At 44.8% G+C, this 26,149-nt stretch overlaps 1 protein-coding gene across 2 annotated transcripts; it reads left to right on the top strand.

Moving 5' to 3' along the window:
• Window positions 1-603: 603 nt before the first annotated feature.
• Window positions 604-25,839, top strand: LOC121574529 (mucin-5AC). Of its 2 annotated transcripts, none has more exons than XM_045222529.1 (24): window positions 604-686; window positions 895-1,113; window positions 1,398-2,124; window positions 6,511-6,614; window positions 6,701-6,766; window positions 6,869-7,027; window positions 7,147-7,280; window positions 7,386-7,480; window positions 8,037-8,091; window positions 8,192-8,329; window positions 8,606-8,827; window positions 8,958-9,036; window positions 9,128-9,305; window positions 10,418-10,530; window positions 10,602-11,025; window positions 12,972-13,103; window positions 15,479-15,515; window positions 16,162-18,473; window positions 18,713-18,772; window positions 18,865-19,124; window positions 22,884-23,125; window positions 23,479-23,878; window positions 24,089-24,422; window positions 24,679-25,839. In XM_045222529.1, the coding sequence occupies exons 2-24, from the start codon at window positions 917-919 to the stop codon at window positions 24,811-24,813; spliced, it is 6,603 nt and encodes a 2,200-aa protein (XP_045078464.1). In that variant the 5' UTR covers window positions 604-686; window positions 895-916; the 3' UTR covers window positions 24,814-25,839. The 2 variants fall into 2 exon arrangements, with proteins under 2 accessions (XP_045078464.1, XP_041743066.2); XM_041887132.2 differs by having other exon boundaries at window positions 22,881-23,125.
• The last annotated feature ends 310 nt before the right edge of the window (window positions 25,840-26,149 follow it).

Here is a 26,149-nt window from a genome sequence, read left to right as displayed (position 1 = left end):
TTCACTTCATCCATGCTACTGTTCTTTGATGAAGAGTCTCTCCCTTCTCATATAAAGTTAGGATTCATGAGATACCCTGTAAGAGCTTTTGTGCACAAATCCCTTCAGTGTCATAAATGTAAAATATCTGGTCATGTGTCAAGTGTGTGCAGAAGGGAAGAGTATCGTATGCCAGATGAAGTGAAATGCTGCAACTGTGGAGGTGAACATGCGCCTGAATTCCTGGAGTGCCCTTTTAGGGTGAAGAAGAATGAGGTGGCACGGGTAAGGAGTGTCCAGCGTGTCTCCTATCTGGAGGTGGTGAGAAGATTGGAAGGAACGACTGGCGGGGAAGAAACAATGGTAGTAGCGTCACCTTGACCAGTAAAGGTTTCTCATCAACCGAGGGATAGTGAAATGCTACATGTTAAAAAGGTGGACTTTGTATTATTTATTGCAATAGTCATAAACTGTACAGCACAAGCGGAGAAGAAGTTTACGAAAATTGAAATCATTGTGAATGAATCTGAAAAAATGTATCTATTACATCTATTACTCCAAAACTACTATTCCCATAATCCCCATCACAAATTAAATTTGACGTCACCGAAAACATCATGGTGGGCTAATGTGTGCATGGGTGCTAAACTTAGAATAGAACGTCAACCATATGGAATATATCTCTAAAAACGGAATTTAATCACGAAGTTTGTATTTGTATTGACCATGATACTAGCTTGCTACATTACTTTCTAGGTGTATCACTTTTAGCACGCTAAGAATAATGCTCTTTCGCTGTTACTACTCTGTTATAACAAATGCTAGCTAGCTAACATTAGCAAGATAATGCAATTACTTTATCAGATCTCTGTATATGCTCTGACGTTTCTTTTCATGTCATCATCTGTGTCACAGTCTCTCTCTGCAGTAGGACAGAATGCTCCGCAGATCCAGGATCAGTGTTCGGCCCAACGTCAGGCCAGCAGGCAGAGGCCCAGCAGCCCCAGCCTCCTCCCAGGACACTCCTCCATCGACCCAGGCCTCCGAGGCCCCTTCCCAGGCAGGGGGTCAGGAGGTGGACACCGCCACTACTGCAGTGCTAGAAACCTCCACAGAGTCCACCACACCCAGAGAGTGAGGGAAAATCAATCTATCATTAAATCAAATGTATTGTAGTCCCTTTTACAGCAACATTTGTCAATGATTAGTTGCTGCTGGCCAGCTGTCAGAGCTGGTTCTGGAGGTTCGTAACCTCTCATAGGATTTATAATTGTTGTAGAATTGAGAACTGTTCAATGTAACATGGGTTATACACATGAGTAAGCTTGCTTTTTCCCGAACAACCATCCACTGACTGTGTGGTTGCTCACGTATTGCTTGATTGTCAGCATTGTTGACCATTTTGTCTTTTGCTATAGGAATGAAAAAGACCCAAGTGGCGAGGCTTCCAGTGGCACCCCCTCAGCCAGTATTCAAAGGAGGAAGAGGTTCTCTGTCATGCCAAACCTTGCCACACCCCGGGCGGCCGGAAATCTGTCCCTCACCCGCTCCTCCCCCCGGACCTCCAAGTCCCCTGTGAGAGCGGGCACTGAGACCCCAGCCCCTGAGGCTCCAAAGGCCCCAAGCCAGACAGATGCTGGACCCTCACAGGGCATGAGATCCCCAAGGCGGAGGCCCTCTGGAGGTAGTAGGCAGGCCAAAGTACAACCCAAACCCAGCCCCCTGTCCCCATCTTCCCCAGCCCCTGAGACAACAACCCCCTCTCTGGGGAAGCAGGCAGTGGAGGACTCATCCCTGTCACAACAGACCCTGCAGGCAGCAGACAAGGAGGAAACATCCTCACAGGTCACCAAACAAGACAAAGGCAGCATCCAATCAGATCTCTCAAAAAAAACACCAGCCACTAAAGCTCTATCCAATCCATCAGAGAATTTCCCATCATCCTCCCTTCCACGCAAAGAGGGTATCTCAGTATCGGAGAGAGCTAAGACTCTGGCCGCCAGGTCTATGTCTGTTTGGCTCACCGGGTTGGCACCAGGGAAGTCCAGGCTTAGCAGGTTCCTGAATGACCCAACGGACCTGCAGAGGCTGGCCAAGGCCCGGAAGCTCAGAGAACTGCTGAGACAAGAGATGAACAAGGAGAAGGTGAGATTGGTTTCAGTCTCACTGACTTTCTTTAGTTCAGAGATTAAGGCTTGATAATGTAATCTTGTGAAGCTAACACATAATGCATGTTTGATAACACAGACTCTGCACAGAATGTAGGATTATTATTGCAAATTGATAGGTTAAATGAAGCACTTAGCAGCTCCAGGCACTGTGGAGATCTGTTGATCTCTGCACCTCCAACATTCACACTACAGTTGAAGTCGGAAGTTTACATACACTTAGGTTGGAGTCAATAAAACTAGTTTTTCAGCCACTACACACATTTCTTGTTAACAAACTATAGTTTTGGCAAGTCGGTTAGGACATCTACTTTGTGCATGACACAAGTCATTTTTCCAACAATTGTTTACAGACAGATTATTTCACTTATAATTCACTGTATCACAATTCCAGTGGGTCAGAAGTTTACATACACTAAGTTGACGGTACCTTTAAACAGCTTGGAAAATTCCAGAAAATGATGTCATGGCTTTAGAAGCTTCTGATAGGCTAATTGACATCATTTGAGTCAATTGGAGGTGTACCTGTGGATGTATTTCAAGGCCTACCTTCAAACTCAGTGCCTTTTTGCTTGACATCATGGGAAAATTAAAATAAATCAGCCAAGACCTCAGAAATAAATTGTAGACCTCCACAAGTCTGGTTCATCCTTGGAAGCAATTTCCAAACGCCTGAAGGTACCACGTTCATCTGTACAAACAATAGTATGCAAGTATAAACACCATGGGACCACGCAGCCATCATACCGCTCAGGAAGGAGACGCGTTCTGTCTCCTAGAGATGAACGTACTTTGGTGCGAAAAGTGCAAATCAATCCCAGAACAACAGCAAAGGACCTTGTGAAGATGCTGGAGGAAACAGGTACAAAAGTATCTATATCCACAGTAAAACGAGTCCTATATCGACATAACCTGAAAGGCCGCTCAGCAAGGAAGAAGCCACTGCTCCAAAACCGCCATAAAAAAGCCAGACTACGGTTTGCAACTGCACATGGGGACAAAGATTGTACTTTTTGGAGAAATGTCCTCTGGTCTGATGAAACAAAAATAGAACTGTTTGGCCATAATGACCATCGTTATGTTTGGAGGAAAAAGGGGGTTGCTTGCAAGCCGAAGAACACCATCCCAACCATGAAGCATGGGGGTGGCAGAATCATGCTGTGGGGGTGCTTTGCTGCAGGAGGGACTGGTGCACTTCACAAAATAGATGGCATCATGTGGATATATTGAAGCAACATCTCAAGACATCAGTCAGGAGGTTAAAGCTTGGTCGCAAATGGGTCTTCCAAATGGACAATGACCCCAAGCATACTTCCAAAGTTGTGGCAAAATGGCTTAAGGACAACAAAGTCAAGGTATTGGAGTGGCCATCACAAAGCCCTGACCTCAATCCTATAGAAAATGTGTGGGCAGAACTGAAAAACCGTGTGCGAGCAAGGAGGCCTACAAACCTGACTCAGTTACACCAGCTCTGTCAGGAGGAATGGGCCAAAATTCACCCAACTTATTGTGGGAAGCTTGTGGAAGGCTACCTGAAACGTTTGACCCAAGTTAAACAATTTAAAGGCAATGCTACCAAATACTAATTGAGTGTATGTAAACTTCTTACCCACTGGGAATGTGATAAAATAAATAAAAGCTGAAGTAAATAATTCTCTCTACTATTATTCTGACATTTCAAATAAAGTAAAGTGGTGATCCTAACTGACCTAAGACAGGGAATTTTTACTAGGATTAAATGTCAGGAATTGTGAAAAACTGAGTTGAAATATATTTGGCTAAGGTGTACAGTGGGGGAAAAAAGTATTTAGTCAGCCACCAATTGTGCAAGTTCTCCCACTTAAAAAGATGAGAGAGGCCTGTAATTTTCATCATAGGTACACGTCAACTACGACAGACAAAATGAGAAAAAAAATTCCAGAAAATCACATTTTAGGATTTTTTATGAATTTATTTGCAAATTATGGTGGAAAATAAGTATTTGGTCAATAACAAAAGTGTCTCAATACTTTGTTATATACCCTTTGTTGGCAATGACACAGGTCAAACGTTTTCTGTAAGTCTTCACAAGGTTTTCACACACTGTTGCTGGTATTTTGGCCCATTCCTCCATGCAGATCTCCTCTAGAGCAGTGATGTTTTGGGGCTGTCGCTGGGCAACACAGACATTCAACTCCCTCCAAAGATTTTCTATGGGGTTGAGATCTGGAGACTGGCTAGGCCACTCCAGGACCTTGAAATGCTTTTTACGAAGCCACTCCTTCGTTGCCCGGGTGGTGTGTTTGGGATCATTGTCATGCTGAAAGACCCAGCCACGTTTCATATTCAATGCCCTTGCTGATGGAAGGAGGTTTTCACTCAAAATCTCACGATACATGGCCCCATTCATTCTTTCCTTTACACGGATCAGTCGTCCTGGTCCCTTTGCAGAAAAACAGCCCCAAAGCATGATAAATAATAATAATAATAATATGCCATTTAGCAGACGCTTTTATCCAAAGTGACTTACAGTCATGCGTGCATAATTTTTTTTTTTTGGTGTATGATGTTTCCACCCCTATGCTTCACAGTAGGTATGGTGTTCTTTGGATGCAACTCAGCATTCTTTGTCCTCCAAACACGACGAGTTGAGTTTTTACCAAAAAGTTATATTTTGGTTTCATCTGACCATATGACATTCTCCCAATCCTCTTCTGGATCATCCAAATGCACTCTAGCAATCTTCAGACAGGCCTGGACATGGACTGGCTTAAGCAGGGGGACAAGTCTTGCACTGCAGGATTTGAGTCCCTGGCGGCGTAGTGTGTTACTGATGGTAGGCTTTGTTACTTTGGTCCCAGCTCTCTGCAGGTCATTCACTAGGTCCCCCCGTGTGGTTCTGGGATTTTTGCTCACCGTTCTTGTGATCATTTTGACCCCACGGGGTGAGATCTTGCGTGGAGCCCCAGATCGAGGGAGATTATCAGTGGTCTTGTATGTCTTCCATTTCCTAATAATTGCTCCCACAGTTGATTTCTTCAAACCAAGCTGCTTACCTATTGCAGATTCAGTCTTCCCAGCCTGGTGCAGGTCTACAATTTTGTTTCTGGTGTCCTTTGACAGTTCTTTGGTCTTGGCCATAGTGGAGTTTGGAGTGTGACTGTTTGAGATTGTGGAAAGGTGTCTTTTATACTGATAACAAGTTCAAACAGGTGCCATTAATACAGGTAACGAGTGGAGGACAGAGGAGCCTCTTAAAGAAGAAGTTACAGGTCTGTGAGAGCCAGAAATCTTCCTTGTTTGTAGGTGACCAAATACTTATTTTCCACCATAATTTGCTAATAAATTCATTAAAAATCCTACAATGTGGTTTTCTGGATTTTTTTTCTCTCAATTTGTCTGTCATAGTTGACGTGTACCTATGATGAAAATTACAGGCCTCTCTCATCTTTTTAAGTGGGAGAACTTGCACAATTGGTGGCTGACTAAATACTTTTTTTCCCCACTGTATGTAAACTTCCGACTTCAACTGTATGTCTAGATCAGGGATGGGCAATTTTGATGGGGGTGGGGGCCACAAAAAACGGAACTCATCATGAGGGGCCGCAGTGGCTCATGGGTCTGCGTACCCACATCCACCCCTAGTTGCTGGATATTGGTGGGAACTGGAACACGCTGTTGTACACGTTGATCCAGAGCATCCCAAACATGCTCAATGGGTGACATGTCTGGTGAGTATGCAGGCCATGAAATAACTGGGACATTTTCAGCTTCCAGGAATTGTGTACACATAAGCTTTACAGTATTACAGGAAAACAGAAAGGAAAACGCTAAACACAGCTGCTCATGCTCCAAGGTGATTTTATTGTAACAGCGTTTTGACCCTTAGGTCTTCATCAGGCATCCATCACCCTGGATGCCTGATGAAGACCTAAGGGTTGAGTTCGTCTACAACTCCAGCACCTGTGGAAAGTACCTGGATGTGCCTCTGTTCTTCAGCTTTTGGACATCTTTTATGTAAACAAATTTGTGCACAAAAGTTGAGAGAAATACGTTTTTATGCGTATGGCACATTTCTGGGATCTTTTATTACAGCTCATGAAACATGGGACCAACACTTTACATGTTGCGTTTATATTTTTTTTCAGTGTTGCCCATCCCTGGTCTAGATAGTAGCCTAGAGGTTATCTCAGTTAATTCAGTGGTTGCTGTCACTATGTCCAGATGCTAGATGGCAGCAAAGTACACTGCCAGGATTATAATAATATATGCCATTTAGCAGACGCTTTTATCCAAAGCGATTTAGTCATGCGTGGATACATTTTACGGATATCTCTTTACTGCTCCACTGAATATAACCGTGTGTGATGTTTTCAATGTGCAGAAACTGAGGAAAGCCAAGGTGTGTTGGAGTGAATACACACTGGATCCCTCTAAAATGACCATGAGAGACCTCCTATACTACCTGCCTGATACCAACCCCATGACGTAAGGTTATAGGCTACCTTCTGTATAATCTGTGTTAAGAGGGTTTTTCTGAGCCCTAAGATCCCTGTGTTGTGTGTTCCTACCAGGTCCTATCTGGAAGAGGAACCAAGGGAGAAGGAGATTGTTCTGCCACTCACCCCACCAAGAGAAGAGTAAGTAGGTAGATTACAATGGAAGAGGAATGGATCACACAATATAACGAGGTGTGCTATGCTGTTTAACCCAACTTCAACTACCATCTCTGTCCCCCACAGGTCCCCTGAGAGGCCCCCAACGCCAGAGGCTCCGGCTGAGACAGCAAGCCAGAGGGATGAAGAGGATGATGAAGAGGAGGATGAGGACGCTGACGATGGGGTGATTGTGCCACGGGTGAAGGTGGCAGAGGACGGGTCTCTGATCATCGATGAGGAGAGGTCAGGGTTTAAAGAAGCTCTCTACGGTTCCTTTTGACGTCAGTAGCCACTTGCCCGTTTTTCATGACTTGTCAGTGTGAGCCATGTTACCTGACTTGGTGTGGGTGTGTGTGTCCCAGTTTGACGGTGGAGGTCCTGAGGCAGAAAGGGCCCAATCCAGCTGATGATGGGGACCCAATCTTTGAGCGTGGCTCCACAACCACCTACTCTAGCTTTAGGAAAGGGACACACATCAAACCCTGGTCCAACAAAGGTACAGTATGACAACCAATCTGATGTGTACTCCCATGCAGAGACATGCAGAGCTAGGCAATATCTGCAAGTCTTGCTTAAACCAAACGTGTGTGTGTTTCATCAGAGACTGACATGTTCTTCCTGGCCATCAATATGGTGGGAACAGACTTCTCTATCATTGGACAGCTGTTTCCTCACCGCGGTCGCACTGAGATCAAGGTATGTGTTACCTGTATACGCTATGATATTCTCAAAATTGCCTGTATACGCTATGATAGTCTCAATATTACCTGTATACCATAGAATATTCTAATTATTAGCCGCATAAGAAATTTTTACATTTACAGTCATTTAGCAGACGCTCTTATCCAGAGCAACTTACAGTTAGTGAATCCATATTTTGTATTATTTTTATACTGGCCCCCCGTGGGAATCGAACCCACAACCCTGGCGTTGCAAACGCCATGCTCTATCAACTGAGCTACATCCCTGCCGGCCATTCCCTCCCCTACCCTGGGCCAATTGTGCGCCGCCCATGAGTCTCCCGGTCGCGGCCGGCTGCGACAGAGCCTGGATTCGAACCAGGATCTCTAGTGGCACAGTTAGCACTGCGATGCGGCGCCTTAGACCACTGCGCCACTCAGGAGACTTGAGTGAAGATATTTGCTTTACTCATCTAATATTGTAGATTGGGCTGTATCACTGTAAAACTGTACTAGGCATGGTTGTGTTACTGCAGGTTCATAATTTGGTCTCCTGGTTTTTTATCTTTCAGAACAAGTTCAAGAAAGAGGAGAGAGCAAACAGCTGGAGGATAGACAAGGCCTTCAGTAATTTTGGAAAACTATTTTATCAGAAGCAAATTACTATATTGAGTCATTATAGATGGGATTCGGGAATCAAACTCATGATGGTATTTTCTCTGTTCAGAGGAGAAGCGTAGGCTGGATCTGGAGTTCTTCACTAGCCTCCTGGAGAAGATCTTGGCCGTCGAGGCGAAGAGGAACAAGAAGAACAAGTCCCCCACGGAGAAGAAAGTGATCAAGAAAAAGAAGATGAAACCAAAAGGTAACTAAGATACATTTCCTTGTCTACTTCCTATTGGTCGTGTAGTCAATGCCTGAATTAGTCAATGCCTGAATTAGTCAATGCCTGAATTTCTCAGAGTGGATTTTCTATGTGTTGCATCTCATATGGCATCTCTCACCCATGTAATCTGGTGAAAGTGATGTGATTTCTTGGTCATAATTCATATTAAGAAGGTAGTAATGTCTTCAGCCTCATACACTAGCCATCCTTGCATTCTGTATGGGTCTCAATATCTCTCTGCTCTCTGTCCATCAGAAAATAAAGCAGCGAATCAGCTGAGTGACGTGGAGGAGGAGGGGTCAGATGCGGAGATGTACAGAGACGAGGTGGAGGGAGAGAAGGAGAACGTCTCTAACGAAGGGACCACACCTGCCGCTGACGCCACCACCCCCAAGAGAAAACGCAAAAGGAAGGATGGAGGAGGAGAGTCCTCCCCTGAAAAAGCAAAGGATGGAAAGAAAAAGAAGAGTGATCAAGGTGCAGTAGAACTTCCATGACTTCAACGGTGCTTTTCACAGTAGCCATATAACTCAATTAAAATACACAATATCTAGTAGCTAATGATCTGTCTTACTTACTGACGTTGTTGTGTCCTCTGCTTCCTCAGAAGAGGCTGGAGTGCCTGAAGACTGTGAGGCTGGGGCTCCTGAAGGTGAAGTACCTGAGGACCAGTCACCTGCTGAAAGGTAACACGTGCAGTTACCTTCACTATTTCACTATATAGGAGGGGAAAAGTGTTAAGTGCTGAGATATCGCTATTATGTATTTTTTTATTAGTTCAAAGCGAGCAGAAGGGCCAGTGGAAGGAGCCAAGGGTCATGTGGAGATAAAACCAGCCCAGCTGTCCCATGGTCGACCCCAGAGACCCCTCCCTATCCTGGGGAGGAAGTGGGGCCAAGCCAAGCCTAAAGAGAAGGAGAAGGAGAACACTGAAGAAGGGGTTTCTAAGGAACAGGTTGGTCTTTGTCATGGGAGGAAAACTTCATTTAAAACAGCAAATAGAGCTTATATTCTCGTCAACATCATCGTGGACAAAAATCTTCCTGTGGTCATATAATGTATGAGGGCGGCAGGGAGCCTAGCGGTTAGAGCATTGGGCCAGTAACCTTTGAGCAAGACACTCAGGGGTGCCGTACTACTATGGCTGACCCTGTAAAACAACACATTTCACTATACCTATCTGGTGTATGTGACAATAAAACATATAAACTGAGTGTACAAAACATTAGGAACACCTTCCTAATATTGAGTTGTACCCTTTTTGCCCTTAGAACAGCCTCAAATCATCGTGGGATGGTCAAAAGCGTTCCACAGGGATGCTGGCCCATGTTGACTCCAATGCTTCCCACAGTTGTGTCAAGTTGGCTGGATGTCCTTTGGGTGGTGGACCATTCTTGATACACACAGGAAACTGTTGAGTGTGAAAAACCCAGCAGTGTTGCAAAAATTTGATTTGATTTCTTGACACACTCAAACCGGTGCGCCTGGCACCTTCTACCATACCCTGTTCAAAGGCACTTAAATATTTTGTCTTGCCCATTCACCCTCTGAAATGACACACACACAATCCAAGTCTCAATTGTCTCAAGGCTTAAAAATCCTACTTTAACCTGTCTCCTCCCCTTCATCTACACTGATTGAAGTGGATTTAACAAGTGACATCAATAAGGGATCATAGCTTTCACTTGGATTCACCTGGTCGGTCTATATCATGGAGGCAGCTCTGCAGAGTCGTCACTAGCTGGCAGAGCCACAGTCATAAAATCTGATTTGAAACCTAACCTTAAACACACTGCTAACCCTAATGCCTAACTCTAACCTTAAATTAAGGTTTGTTTTCATGAATTTTTGCTATATAGCCAATTTTGAGTTTGCAGCTGGCCCATCTAGCAGAAATTGCTCAGTTCTGCCTCATCCCAATAAACGGCAACCTGCATAATGCACACCACTCACACAGAATTGTTTATTTTCCATATTAATCTTTAACATTTGTAACATTCTATAAACTCTAAGATTGTTCTGTGAGCCCGTCTGTTTGGTTCAACCTCTATTTTAACTCACTTTCAGGTTGATAAAGATGCTTCGTCTAAAGTCAGCAAAAAGAAGAAGAAAGCTGGTGATGTCTTTTCATCTGAGGGAGAGGAGAAAGAAGCCAACGATGAACCCATTAAACCCACCAGGTAGGCATATACACACACACACATTGAAGAAGGTCACAGCCATTGATTGTAATCTAACTGTGTGTTTGTAGAATACCCCAAAAGACACAGCTCCTGAATTACCCTGCAAAGGAGGAGGGGGACTCGCCCTCTGACTCTGCCCCCGCTCCTGCCTCAGACGGATCCCCATCCACTTTCTCCTCCTCCACCAAGCCGAAAGCCAAACCACCAACCAGAAGGGCCAGAATCAAACCTGGCCCCGCCCTGCCAGGTAGGAAGGGCCAATCAGCGGCCCGGAAACCCAAGCTGATAACCCTGAGGGCATCCCAGTTTGAAGATGAAGGTGATGATGATGATGAGGAGGGAGTCAGAGAACAGAGAGAGGAGGCGCAGGCCGAGGAGGACCACCACAATCCCACAAGTCCCGGGGAGGAGAACCAGGCGCCAGCGTTTGTTCCTATGAGCCTTCGCTTGCCACAACCCGTCGCCACAGAGGTTGAGGAGACCATGGAGGAGGTGAGAGGGGTGACACAGCTACCATTTTCACACTACTGAGCCGACTTGAGCTGGCCTGGTTACGCATCCACCATAATTGCTGGAACCGTACTAGAAAGGGCAATGTGAAAATAAAATGTCAGAGCCAGCACAGTGCGATATGGATTGGCTCAATGGTGTGAAAAGGGTAACAGAATCTACAGTCCTGGGGATCTAGATCTTCTCATAATGGATTCACATATGACTTGACTTTTTCCACATTTTGTTGCGTTACAGCCGTATTCTAAAATTGATTAAATTGTTTTTTTTCTCCTGATCAATCAACTCACAATACCACATAATGACAAAGGAAAAAACGGGTTTTAAAAAACCCAAATATATCACATTTACATAAGTATTCAGACTCTTTACGCTGTACTTTGTTGAAGCACCTTTGGCAGTGATTACAGCCTTGAGTCTTCTTGGGTATGACGCTACAAGCTTGGCACACCTGTATTTGTGGAGTTTCTCCCATTCTTCTCTGCAGATCCTCTCAAGCTCTGTCAAGTTGGATGGGGAGCGTCGCTGCACAGCTATTTTCAGGTCTCCCCAGAGATGTTGGATCGTGTTCAAGTCCGGGCTCTGGCTGGGCCACTCAAGGACTCTCAGAGACTTGTCCCAAAGCCACTCTTGTGTTGTCTTGGCTGTGTGCTTAGGGTCGTTGTCCTGTTGGAAGGTGAACCTGTCTGAGGTCCTGAGCGCTCTGGAGCAGGTTTTCATCAAGGATCTCTCTGTACTTTGCTCCTTTCATCTTTCCCTCGATCCTGACTAGTCTCCCAGTCCCTGCCGCTGAAAAACTTCCCCACAGCATGAAGCTGCCACCACCATGCTTCACTGTAGGGATGGTGCCAGGTTTCCTCCAGACGTTACGATTGGCATTCAGGCCAAAGAGTTCAATCTTGGTTTCATTAGACCAGAGAATCTTGTTTCTCATGGTCTGAGTGTCCTTTAGGTGCCTTTTGGCAAACCAACCATGTCATGTGCCTTTTACTGAGGAGTGGCATTCGTCTGGCCACTCTACCATAAAGACCTGATTGGTGGAGTGCTGCAGAGATGGTTGTCCTTCTGGAAGGTTCTCCCATCTCCACAGAGGAACTCTGGAGCTCTGTCAGAGTGACCATCGGGTTCTTGGTCATCTCCCTGACCAAAGCCCTTCTCCCCCGATTGCTCAGTTTAGCCGGGCAGCCAGCTCTAGGAAGAGTCTTGGTGGTTCCAAACTTCTTCCATTTAAGAATGATGGAGGCCACTGTGTTCTTGGGGACCTTCAATGCTGCAGAAATGTTCTGGTACCCTTCCCCAGATCTGTGCCTTGACACAATCCTGTCTTGGAGCTCTACGGACAATTCATTCGACCTCATGGCTTGGGGTTTTTTCTGACATGCACTGTCAACTGTGGGACCTTATATAGACAGGTGTGCCTTTCCGAATCATGTCCAATCAATTGAATTTACCACAGGTGGACTCCAAGTTGTACAAACATCTCAAGGATGGTAAATGGAAACAGGATGCACCTGAGCTCAATTTCGAGTCTGATAGCAAAGGGTCTGAATATTTATGTAAATAATGTTTTTCTTCTAATTATTGTAATTCTTTTAGCAAAAATTTCCAAAAAATGGTTTCCGCTTTGTCATTATGGGGTATTGTGTGTAGATTGATGAAAAATATAATTTTATCAATTTTAGAATAAGGCTGTAACTTAACAAAATGTGGGAAAAGTCAAGGGGTCTGAATACTTTCCGAATGCACTGTATTATTTTTTGCAGTTAGTTCCATCCCATTGGTTTACCCATTCATTCACTCTCTGACTTGCTATTCACAAAGCTGCTTTAGTTATTCCTAAACTTTTTATTAGTTTATTTTCAGTTTTATCATGCATGGTTTTTCCATCCTGTAACCTTCCTCCCTGTCCTCCTCTCCTCCACTCACAGCTTGATATCTCCGTTAACCTGCCTGATGTCCTGGCTATTTCCCAGGATGCATTCTGTCCTGACTTGTCATGCGATCAGGCGCAGGGTGAAATGGGCACGGTGCCATGTGAACATCAGTTAGACCTGTTAGTAGTAAGTCATCATGTGCCCTGTCCTGTCTGTCTCGAGTGTCTAAAATCTATTTCCCTATACATCAGGAGTATTCAACCGGGGGAACTGCAGGGGTCCACGAAAATATTATAAAGTGGATTTTCTAAATATATTTTTGGAATGTTTTTATGAATATATATTTTTTAATGATGCCACCTTTATTTCTCAACTCCTAATGTTGAGCAAATTACACTCATTGGAGCCGATTACACTCATTGGAGTATCTGACATGCTTTGAAAAAAAAACGTCAATTGGCTACCAGTGCGACAAGTGCTGCTGGTGTGTTTTTATTTGCGCATTGCTAACCTCTGTTTAACCAGCTAAACAGCTGCTCTTAGCGAAAATGTGTTTGGAGTTACTTTTCTAGCTAATAGGCTAGAGTTTGGACCTACACTTCCTCTTCCAATTATTATGTGGGGAGGTCAAAATAATGACAAACTATCTACCAAATCTATTCATTTTAAAATGTTGATTACTTCTCCTTGCCATTATCATTCAGCTAATGATAAGACAAGACGTGAAAAAATATGCTTTTGGTAACGTATGATAGGGGTCCCTGGGCAAGAAAAGGTTGAAGACCCTTCCTATACAGTGCCTTAGGAAAGAATTCAGACCCCTTGACTTTTTCCACATTTTGTTACTTTACAGCCTTATTCTAAAATTGATTAAATTATTTTTTTCATCAATCTACACACAATACCCCATAATGACAAAGCAAAAACAGGTTTTTAGAATTTTTTTGTAAATGTATTAAAAATAAAAAACGGACATATCACATTTACATAAGTATTCAGACCCTTTACTCAGTACATTGTTGAAGCACCTTTGGCAGCGTTTACAGCCTTGAGTCTTATTGGGTATGACGCTACAAGCTTGGCACACCTGTATTTGGGGAGTTTCTCCCATTCTTCTCTGCAGATCCTCTCAAGCTCTGTCAGGTTGGATGGGGAGCGTCGCTGCACAGCTATTTTCAGGTCTCCCCAGAGATGTTCGATCGGGTTCAAGTCGGGGCTCTGGCTGGGCCACTCAAGGACATTCAGAGACTTGTCCCAAAGCCACTCCTGCATTGTCTTGGCTGTGTGCTTAGGGTCGTTGTCCTGTTGGAAGGTGAACCTTCGCCCCAGTCTGAGGTCCTGAGCGCTCTGGAGCAGGTTTTCATCAAGGATCTCTCTGTACTTTCACTCGATCCTAACTAGTCTCCCAGTACCTGCCCCTGAAAAACATCCCACAGCATGCTGCCACCACCATGCTTCACCATAGGGATGGTGCCAGGTTTCCTCCAGACATGACGCTTGGTATTCAGGCCAAAGAGTTCAATCTTGGTCTCATCAGACCAAATAATTTTGTTTCTCATGGTCTGAGAGTCCTTTAGGGGCTTTTTGGCAAACTGCAAGCGAGCTGTCATGTGCCTTTTACTGAGGAGTGGTTTCCTTCTGGCCACTCTACCATAGTGGCCTGATTGGTGGAGTGCTGCAGAGATGGTTGTCCTTCTGGAAGGTTCTCCCATCTCCACAGAAGAACTCTGGATCTCTGTCAGAGTGACCATCGGATTCTTGGTCACCTCCCTGACCAAGGCCCTTCTCCCCCGATTGCTCAGTTTGGCAGGCGGACAGCTCTAGAAAGAGTCTTGGTGGTTCCAAACTTCTTCCATTTAAGAATGATGAAGGCCACTGTGTTCTTGGGGACCTTCAATGCTGCATAAATGTTTTAGTACCCTTCCCCAGATCTGTGCCGCAACACAATCCTGTCTCAGAGCTCTACGGACAATTCCTTCGACATCATGGCTTGGTCTTTGCTCTGACATGCACTGTCAATTGTGGGACCTTATATAGACAGGTGTGTGCCTTTCCAAATCTTGTCCAATCAATTTAATTTACCAGGTGTACTCCAATGAAGTTATAGAAACATCTCAAGGATGATAAATGTTAACAGGATGCACCTGAGCTCAATTTCGAGTCTCATAGCAAAGGGTCTGAATACTTATGTAAATAAGGTATTTCTTTTTATAAATGTGAAATAAAATGGAAAAACCTGTTTTCGCTTTGTCATTATGGGGTATTTTGTGTAGATTTATGAGGAATTTTTATTTATTTAATCTATTTTAGAATAAGGCTGTAACGTAACAAAATGTGGAAAAGGGGAAGGGGGTCTGAATACTTTATGAATGCACTGTACATCACAACCATCCCTGCTTCATTCATGTTGTTATACAATTTTTTGTCATCATAGTATCACATTTGATTTTTTAAGCACTTTTCACAAGGTCTCAGTGTTATATTTTGATCACTGATCAGCTATTTTGCTCCAGATTGTGGCTGTTATGAGGACAAATGTTTTTTTGTTTTCTTCATTCTAGGATGTGAACGACTTCCTGTCTCCAGATAACATGGAAGGTTGGTTGGTCATTTCAAGAGCTGATATCTATTGCATCCTCTTAAGTAAAACATTCAAAAACCGTTCTCCCTCTCACCACTAACTATAGAAGGTTAAACAGTCTCTCTCCTCTGTGTTCTAGTATCTGATCTACCTCTCACCACTAACTATAGAGTGTTAAACAGTCTCTCTCTTCTCCTCTCCTCTGTCTGTGTTCTAGTATCTGATCTACCTCTCACCACTAACTATAGAATGTTAAACAGTCTCTCTCCTCTGTCTGTGTTCTAGTATCTGATCTATCTCTCACCACTAACTATAGAAGGTTAAACAGTCTCTCTCCTCTGTGTTCTAGTATCTGATCTACCTCTCACCACTAACTATAGAAGGTTAAACAGTCTCTCCTCTGTGTTCTAGTATCTGATCTACCTCTCACCACTAACTATAGAACGTTAAACAGTCTCTCTCCTCTGTGTTCTAGTATCTGATCTACCTCTCACCACTAACTATAGAAGGTTAAACAGTCTCTCCTCTGTGTTCTAGTATCTGATCTACCTCTCACCACTAACTATAGAAGGTTAAACAGTCTCTCCTCTGTGTTCTAGTATCTGATCTACCTCTCACCACTAACTATAGAACGTTAAACAGTCTCTCTCCTCTGTGTTCTAGTATCTGAGGAGAGCTACAACGAGGCAGCTAGAACCTTACTGGCCATCAGCAACCTCACCCACCTGTCTCAGGCTGCTGAGGCCTTTACTGCAGGAGCAGATTATTTCATCACTGAAGAATGTTCCAATGAGGAACAACCGTACCAAATGTCACCACAGCCCACTGACCAATCACAAACTAGCACCACTCCTTCTGAATCTCTGACCCCTGACCTTTGGGTCACTGAGGCATCACAGACCGCTGAGGATTCTGTCCCTGTTGCCACGTCAACAGCCTCTCTCCCAGTCTCCAAGATATCAGCCTATGTTGCAGTCACTATGACAACAACCACATCTGTCCCAGTCACCACGACGACAAAAACAGCCTCTGTCCCAATTACCATGACAACAGACTCTGTCCTAGTCACCACGACAACAGCCTCTGTCCCTGTCACCACGACGACAGCCTCTGTCCCAGTCACCACGACAACCGCTTGTATTCCAGTCACCACGACAACCGCCTCTGTCCCAGTCACCACGACAACATCCTTTGTCCCAGTCACCACGACAACATCCCCTGTCCCAGTCACCACAACAACATCCTCTGTCCCAGTCACCACGACAACATCCTCTGTCCCAGTCACCATGACAACAGCCTCTGTCCCAGTCACCACGACAACAGCCTCTGTCCGAGTCACCACGAACACAGCCTCTGCCCAAGTGCCTCAGAGCAGTGAGGCAACTCAGGAAACCACACCCACAGAGGAGGAGTCCCTCAGACAGTGGGAGGGAATGGTTATTGGACACGCCTCTCATGTGGAATCATGTTCAGAGGTGTCCAAGCAGCAGACGACCTCACAGACCAGGAGGAGCCACTTCCCTAAGGTCAAACCCAACCTGGGCCGGGCTGCCAGGACCACACAACCCAAACCAACACGTCCTATAGAAAATACTACCACACAACCCAAACCAACACGTCCTATAGAAAATACTACCACACAACCCAAACCAACACGTCCTATAGAAAATACTACCACACAACCCAAACCAACACGTCCTATAGAAAATACTACCACACAACCCAAACCAACACGTCCTATAGAAAATACTACCACACAACCCAAACCAACACGTCCTATAGAAAATACTACCACACAACCCAAACCAACACGTCCTATAGAAAATACTACCACACAACACAAACCAACACGTCCTATAGAAAATACTACCACACAACCCAAACCAACACGTCCTATAGAAAATACTACCACACAACCCAAACCAACACGTCCTATAGAAAATACTACCACACAACCCAAACCAACACGTCCTATAGAAAATACTACCACACAACCCAAACCAACACGTCCTATAGAAAATACTACCACACAACCCAAACCAACACGTCCTATAGAAAATACTGCCACACAGGCCAAACCACCACAGTATACCATCACACAATCAGAACCACCACCACAGCCTATGCTGAATATCACCGCAACCTCAGAACCACAGCCTACCAAGAATATCACCACAGAACCACCACTGCCTACCGAGAGTATTACCACAGAGTCAGAACCACAGCCCAAACAGAGAAGTACCACACATGCCAAGCCACAGCCCACTGCAAATATCATCACATACAGAGAACCACAGACCATTCAGAGGACCAGAGTAGCCCATTCAAAGCCACAGTGTACACAAAATATTACTACGCTCACAGAACCACCCCAGCCCACACTAGATACCACCACACAGTCAGAACCACCCCAGCCCACACTAGATACCACCACACAGTCAGAACCACCCCAGCCCACAGTAGATACCACCACACAGTCAGAACCACCCCAGCCCACACTAAATACCATCACAAACACACTCTCAGAACCACAGTCCGGCCCAAGTCTTGAGCAGCCAGGCCCAGGTACACGCAGACCCAGAGCCCCGGTCCCAGAGTCACCTCTGAGGTCATCAGAAAAGGAGAAAGGTTGCGATGGCCCAAAGGAATATACTTCCTCCTCCCTCAGTGCTGTAGGGTCTCAGTCCAAACAGACTGGTCCTCCAACCCGCAGGGCCCGTTTACCTAAACCCAAACCCAACCTGGGACGCACCGCCAGAGCCACCACACGCACTGCATCCCAGGTACCAGAAAGCAGAAACTGCCCTGTAGCCCAGATACCAGATGTGGCTACCAGGCCCAGCTCTGAAGTCCAGAGACCAGTTACTGGACCCTGCGCTGAAGTCCAAACACCAGGGGAGGCTGATGAGGTTCCCATGGAAATACAACAGATTCACCAAGTCATCCCCCTTACTGACATCATTGATGTTACCCAGGTAAAGTTATTATAAATATCAGCTATTAGTTTAGCCATAAGTGCTATTTTACAATTCAACGTGTTCCAAGAAAAATGTCTGATTTTCTTCCGGTTGCATTACGGTGATAAAGGTAACGTCCTCAACATAGGAATGACCAATATCAATATTCAGACTATGGTGTCACTGCAGAAGAATAAAAAGGAAGGTTCTAAGTAATGAGTGTCTGATCTGTGTGCCTTTGATGTTTGTATTCATAGGAGGAAATACAACCGATTCACCAAGTCATCCCCCTTACTGACATCATTGATGCTACCCAGGTAATTAATTCATCCTACCACAGATGTTAATTAATCCTACCACAGATGTCTGGTTGCGTGTGGAAATGTGTGTCTGATGTTTGTATTGACAGGAGGATACATCTCTTCTAACGGAGGGAATCTTCTTCTCTCAACAAAGTGATGCTCTCATCACACAGCATTCAGAAAGTTCTGGATCAACTGTTCTGTTGGACCCGGCCCAGCCAGACCCTGATGAGCCCATCTTCATCCTCTCCCTGACTGAAATCCCTTTCTTCCCCACGGGGGAGGAGTATGGCTGTACGTCCCAGACCCTCTCCGAGCCTCTCTCTTTTCTACCGGTCGCAGACACATGCTCTCAACTGCAGCAGAGGTTAGTGCCTGTCTGTCAGTCTTCACAAACCCTGTACACTTAGTTCCCCTCCACCCAGATGCAATTTACAGTGGCTTGCGAAAGTATTCACTCCCCTTGGCATTTTTCCTATTTTGTTGCCTTACAACTTGATTTTTTTGGGGTTTGTATCGTTTGATTTACACAACATGCCTACCACTTTGAAGATGCAAAATATTTTTTCTTGTGAAACAAACAACAAATAAGACAAAAAAACAGAACTTGAGCGTGCATACAGTGAGGGGAAAAAGTATTTGATCCCCTGCTGATTTTGTACATTTGCCCACTGACAAAGACATGATCAGTCTATAATTTTAATGGTAGGTTTATTTGAACAGTGAGAGACAGAATAACAACAAAAAAATCCAGAAAAACGCATGTCAAAAATGTTATAAATTGATTTGCATTTTAATGAGGGAAATAAGTATTTGACCCCTATGCAAAACATGACTTAGTACTTGGTGGCAAAACCCTTGTTGGCAATCACAGAGGTCAGACGTTTCTTGTAGTTGGCCACCAGGTTTGCACACATCTCAGGAGGGATTTTGTCCCACTCCTCTTTGCAGATCTTCTCCAAGTCATTAAGGTTTCGAGGCTGACGTTTGGCAACTCGAAGCTTCAGCTCCCTCCACAGATTTTCTATGGGATTAAGGTCTGGAGACTGGCTAGGCCACTCCAGGACCTTAATGTGCTTCTTCTTGAGCCACTCCTTTGTTGCCTTGGCCGTGTGTTTTGGGTCATTGTCATGCTGGAATACCCATCCACGACCCATTTTCAATGCCCTGGCTGAGGGAAGGAGGTTGTCACCCAAGATTTGACAGTACATGGCCCCGTCCATCGTCCCTTTGATACGGTGAAGTTGTCCTGTCCCCTTAGCAGAAAAACACCCCCAAAGCATAATGTTTCCACCTCCATGTTTGACGGTGGGGATGGTGTTCTTGGGGTCATAGGCAGCATTCCTCCTCCTCCAAACACGGCGAGTTGAGTTGATGCCAAAGAGCTCGATTTTGGTCTCATCTGACCACAACACTTTCACCCAGTTCTCCTCTGAATCATTCATGTTCATGTTCATTGGCAAAGTTCAGACGGGCCTGTATATGTGCTTTCTTGAGCAGGGGGACCTTGCGGGCGCTGCAGGATTTCAGTCATTCACGGCGTAGTGTGTTACCAATTGTTTTCTTGGTGACTATGGTCCCAGCTGCCTTGAGATCATTGACAAGATCCTCCCGTGTAGTTCTGGGCTGATTCCTCACCGTTCTCATGATCATTGCAACTCCACGAGGTGAGATCTTGCATGGAGCCCCAGGCCGAGGGAGATTTTGTGTTTCTTCCATTTGCGAATAATCGCACCAACTGTTGTCACCTTCTCACCAAGCTGCTTGGCGATGGTCTTGTAGCCCATTCCAGCCTTGTGTAGGTCTACAATCATGTCCCTGACGTCCTTGGAGAGCTCTTTGGTCTTGGCCATGGTGGAGAGTTTGGAATCTGATTGATTGATTGCTTCTGTGGAGAGGTGTCTTTTATATAGGTAACAAGCTGAGATTAGGAGCACTCCCTTTAAGAGAATGCTCCTAATCTCAGCTCGTTACCTGCATAAAAGACACCTGGGAGCCAGAAATCTTTCTGATTGAGAGGGGGTCAAATACTTATTTCCCTCATTAAAATGCAAATCAATTTATAACATTTTTGACATGCGTTTTTCTGGATTTTTTTGTTGTTATTCTGTCTCTCACTGTTCAAATAAACCTACCATTAAAATTATAGACTGATTATTTCTTTGTCAGTGGGCAAACGTACAAAATCAGCAGGGGATCAAATACTTTTTTCCCTCACTGTAACTATTCACCCCCCCAAAGTCAATACTTTGTAGAGACACCTTTTGCAGCAATTACAGCTGCAAGTCTCTTGGGGTATTTCTCTATAAGCTTGGCACATCTAGCCACTGGGATCTTTGCCCATTCTTCAAGGCAAAATTGCTCATGCTCCTTCAAGTTGGATGGGTTCCGCTGGTGTACAGCAATCTTTAAGTCATACCACAGATTCTCAATTGGATTGAGGTCTGGACTTTGACTAGGCCATTCCAAGACATTTAAATGTTTCCCCTTAAACCACTCGAGTGTTGCTTTAGCAGTATGCTTAGGGTCATTGTCCTGCTGAAAGGTGGACCTCCGTCCCAGTTTCAAATCTCTGGAAGACTGAAACAGGTTTCCGTCAAGAATTTCCCTGTATTTAGCGCCATTCCTTCAATTCTGACCAGTTTCCCAGTCCCTGCCGATGAAAAACATCGCCACAGCATGATGCTGCCACCACCATGCGTCACTGTGGGGATGGTGTTCTCGGGGTGATGAGAGGTGTTGGGTTTACGCCAGACATAGCGTTTTCCTTGATGGCCAAAAAGCTCAATTTGAGTCTCATCTGACCAGAGTACCTTCTTCCATATGTTTGGGGAGTCTCCCACATGCCTTTTGGCGAACACCAAACGTGTTTGCTTATTATTTTCTTTAAGCAATGGCTTTATTCTGGCCACTCTTCCGTAAAGCCCAGCTCTGTGGAGTGTATGGCTTAAAGTGGTCCTATGGACAGAAACTCCAATCTCAGCTGTGGAGCTTTGCAGCATCTTCAGGGTTATCTTTGGTCTCTTTGTTGCCTCTGATTAATGCCCTCCTTGCCTGGTCCATGAGTTTTGGTGGGCGGCCCTCTCTTGGCAGGTATGTTGTGGTGCCATATTCTTTCCATTTTTTAAATAATGGATTTATTGGTGCTCCGTGGGATATTCAAGGTTTCGGATATTTGTGTATAACCCAACACTGATCTGTACTTCTCCACAACTTTGTCCTTGACCTGTTTGGAGAGCTCCTTGGTCTTCATGGTGCCGCTTGCTTGGTGGTGCCCCTTGCTTAGTGGTGTTGCAGATTCTGGGGCCTTTCAGAACAGGTGTAATAATACTGAGATCATGTGGCACTTAGATTGCACCCAGGTTAACTTTATTTAACTAATTATGTGACTTCTGAAGGTAATTGGTTGCACCAGATCTTATTTAGGGGCTTCATAGCAAAGGGGGTGAATACATATGCACGCACCACTTTTCCATTATTTACTTTTTTGCATTTTTTGAAACAAGTAATTTTTTGCATTTCACTTCACCAATTTGGACTATTTTGTGCATGTCCATTACATGAAATTCAAATAAAAATCTATTTAAATTACAGGTTGTAATGCAACAAAATAGGAAAAACGCCAAGGGGGATGAATACTTTTGCAAAGCACTGTATCTCCCATATGAATGTACATTTTATCTTTATCTCTCTCTCTCTCTCTCTCTCTCTCTCTCTCTCTCTCTCTCTCTCTCTCTCTCTCTCTCTCTCTCTCTCTATTTCTCTCTCTCTCCCACCCTTTTTCTCTCTCTCTCTCTCTCTTTCTCTCTCTCTCCCACCCTTTTTCTCTCTCTCTCTCTCTCTCTCTCGCTCTCTCTCTCTCTCTCTCTCTCTCTCTCGCTTTCTCTCTCTCCCCCCTCTCTCTCTCCCCCCTCTCTTTCTCTCTCCCCCCCTCTCTTTCCCCCCCTCTCTCTCTCCCACCCTCTCTCCCCCCTCTCTTTCTCTCTCTCTCCCCTCTCTCTCTCTCTCTCTCTCTCTCCCCCCTCTCTCTTTCTCTCCCCCCCTCTCTCTCTTTCTCTAGCCGTCTCTCTCTTTTCTGCTCTCGGTCTCTCGTCACCTGACATGTCCCTCTCTTCTCCTTCAGCAGTGATATTGTTGCTCCTGGAGGTGGTATGGAGGAAGGGTGTGCTGGTATCCTCTGTAAAGTCCCTGAGCCCATGTCAGTGGATGAGGTCCTCTCTCAACCCACATACCCCAGTATCAAGGAAGTGGAGTCTGGCTCCACAGCAGGCCCAGTAGATGTGTGTGCCTCCATGGCTGATGCGGAGACTAGGGAGGACACAGATCCTCCTTGTAAGAAGAGGAAATTGCCAGAGAGAGCCAGGAGAGGTGGGCACAGAATACACAGTAGTTGTACATCTAATACAATGTTTAACAGACACGTTTTTCCATCGTTTGTTCATTCATTCAATTCCCTTCATTCATCCATACCTCTATCCATCCATCCATCCATCCATCCTTCTATCCATCCATCCATCCATCCTTCTTCTATCTATCCATCAATCTATCCATCCTTCTATCCAACCATCCATCCATCATCCATCCTTCTATCCATCCACCCATCCTTCCATCTATCTATCTATCCATCCTTCTATCCATCCATCCATCCTTCTATTCATCCATCCATCTATTGTATTGGGTAATATTTTCTTCATATAGTTCTGTCTGTCTGTGTGAACTAGACAAACTGCAGGTGAGAGCTAACACAGCAGTAAGGAAACAGCCCAGTTGTTTGGCCCCAGCCAAGGAGTCTGTGTCAGCCTCCACCCCAGACCATACCACCACCCCAGAAACGGACCACTCCACATCCTCCACCCCAGACCATACCACCACCATCCCAGAGACGGACCACCCCACAGCCCCCAGCCCCCCAGCCCAGCAAGGTCCCTCCGTCACAGGAACAGCATCAGGAGAGGTGGCGGCTGAGGAGCCACAGCAGGAGATTGTGGGCCGTTTAGACCTCCCAGAGACAGAGGAGGACACACCCACTGGAGGGGACGAGATGGAGGACAGTAGGTCAGGGGCGGAGTCTCGGGCTGCCCGTCAAATGACACCGCTGGCTACAAGTGGCCCCTTGAGCAGGTGAGGATTCTAATACCTGTCAATCTCTCCATCTGTCCCAGTTTGTACTATCTATTAGTTGTAAACATCTCAATAAAAGTAGCTTAAAGGACCTCATGTTGAATTATAGTTGTTGATTGACAGGACACATTCGATTGTCTTCCATTGATTAGATTGATTGATTAGGAATAAATATTGATTTAATTCCTTTAATAATCCTTCCCTCTATAGGCCTGGTAGAAGACCCAGAGGATTTCTTTCTTTCATGTTCAATAAGACCAGCACCCCTGCAGCTGCCCCCTCTGCCCCTCCTCGAGGGCACAGAGCAGCCCCTCAGAGGCCCCAGGTCAACACCACCCAGCCAGGGGGGAAACGGGCGGCGCCAGCCCCCTCCACCACCAGAACCATGCCTGCCCTCTCAACCAGAAACACCACCACTAGATCCACCAGAACCGTCACTGGGCCAGACAGTTCCCTCAGGGTGACCTGGGAACAGCCCTCTGATGTCCAGGCCTTCCATTCAGACCCAGAGCCCAGTACCTCCCAATGTACTACAACTAAGAAGGTAAAGAGATGGACAACATGTGGTGATATTTTACCTTTGCAAAATTGCACTGAACTCCACAAAAAACATCGACCTACCGTTGTGGGAATAATCTTGTACGATCAGACACAGAACTGTTATTGTGCCTCTGTCCTACTCTCTCTCTCTCCCTCTCTCTCCCTCCCCATCTCTCTCTCTCCCACTCTCTCTTTCTCTCTCTCCCTCCCCATCTCTCTCTCTCTTTCTCTCTCTCCCTCGCCATGTCTCTCTCCACCAGCCTTCTCAGGTGCCAGCCACCCAGCCATGTGCGTCTCCCTGTGTAGACAGATATTCAGCAGACGAGGAACCCATCAACGTGTCCCAGTACTTCTTCAGTGACATCTTCACTGAGGTTGAGGAAAGTGAGGGATGAGAGAAGGAGAAAGGAGGAGTAAGTGAAAGGAGAACAGGAAGGCACGCTCGGTTTGAATCAAACTGGATTTTTTTATTTATTTTTTATCCTAGAAAGATTGCACTTGAGAAAAAAATGGTTTCTTTTAACATATGTTTGTGTATGTAGCACTAAAATGATGTCTCTGCTTGTGGTTATGCTGTTTCATGCTTGCAGTGAATAGATTTGGCCACAAGATGGCAACAGGGAAACCAAACAAGTGAACATTTCTCTTCAAATCAATAATTTTTGGTCCAAACTGGCACCTAGAAGCTTTGCCAATTTCCCATATTGGACGATTACATTTTGGGCCCTTTCACCCAAATCATATCTTCTAGCCTTTTGGGTAATCTATATATTCTAATTTATATTTATTTGGTTATATTTTTTCAAACCTCACTAAACTAGACATTAATGGTCATTTTTCTCTGTCTGCATACAGCAGAATACTTGAAATCAGTGTTAACTCACTCTTCTACATCGTACAGTTTGGCAGTTTGCTCAGGGACTTTCACATTCAGATTTGTGTTCTTATTTGAAGCATTGTTTACTTTTAAATCGGAAACCATTGTCTTAAAATGAGCATTGTGTATATATGTTTATTTGAATGTAGATCAGATATACTGGAGGGGTTGTATTCCCTGAGCAGTTACAGAACAAGACCCAGTTTGAGGGACAGCACAGTGATGTCAACACTTGTTTCTTTATTTCATGCTACCTGAAGATACAGACATTTTACATTTTAGTCATTTAGCAGACGCTCTTATCCAGAGCGACTTACAGTTAGGGAGTGCATACATTTTCATACAGGAAATATATTTTCAAATGGCTCTGTACAGAAACCTCTCATTTAATACATGTACAAGTGACAAACTCACAGAAACCGTGCACAGATCATGAGTCCAATTTCAGTTCTCAATGATTTATTATGTTCTGCAGCCACTGTTCAAACTAATGTAGCTGTTACGTAGCTCATGTAAAATATGTGAATAAAGTTTTAAATGTTAATGTCTCCTTTAGTGTAATGTCTTGCGACATTGTAGAAAATGTATAGAAAAGTAAAAAATGTGATAAGAACGATCAGAGGGTACTTGAAACTGGACAAGTGTAGAACAGTTTTGACATTAATCTTCTGTCAGTTGACCACCAGGAGGCAGTCCTGCTGCACACTAAACACTGATTTTTGCAGACCACCTATGCAACCTATTAAGAACCTTATGTCCTCATAAGAAATCTGTTACAAAGTTTTTCAAAAAACATTGTGCCGTTATTCTGAAGAGGATAGCATTGATATCTCCTTAGTTAGGCTCAACAGAAA

The sequence above is a fragment of the Coregonus clupeaformis genome, chromosome 9 (assembly GCF_020615455.1).
Source record: "Coregonus clupeaformis isolate EN_2021a chromosome 9, ASM2061545v1, whole genome shotgun sequence".
Taxonomy (NCBI): Eukaryota; Metazoa; Chordata; class Actinopteri; order Salmoniformes; family Salmonidae; genus Coregonus; species Coregonus clupeaformis.
The sequence above is the reverse complement of the archived record's forward strand: the minus strand, read 5'-3'. Positions and strand labels throughout refer to the sequence as shown.

Excerpts from the sequence above, each read along its gene's own strand:
- LOC121574529 (XM_041887132.2), top strand. The coding sequence starts at position 917 with ATGCTCCGCAGATCCAGGATCAGTGTTCGGCCCAACGTCAGGCCAGCA. Across the intron at positions 7,028-7,146 it reads CTGATCATCGATGAGGAGAG|TTTGACGGTGGAGGTCCTGA; the intron begins GTCAGGGTTTAA and ends TGTGTGTCCCAG. Across the intron at positions 11,026-12,971 it reads TTGAGGAGACCATGGAGGAG|CTTGATATCTCCGTTAACCT; the intron begins GTGAGAGGGGTG and ends CTCCACTCACAG.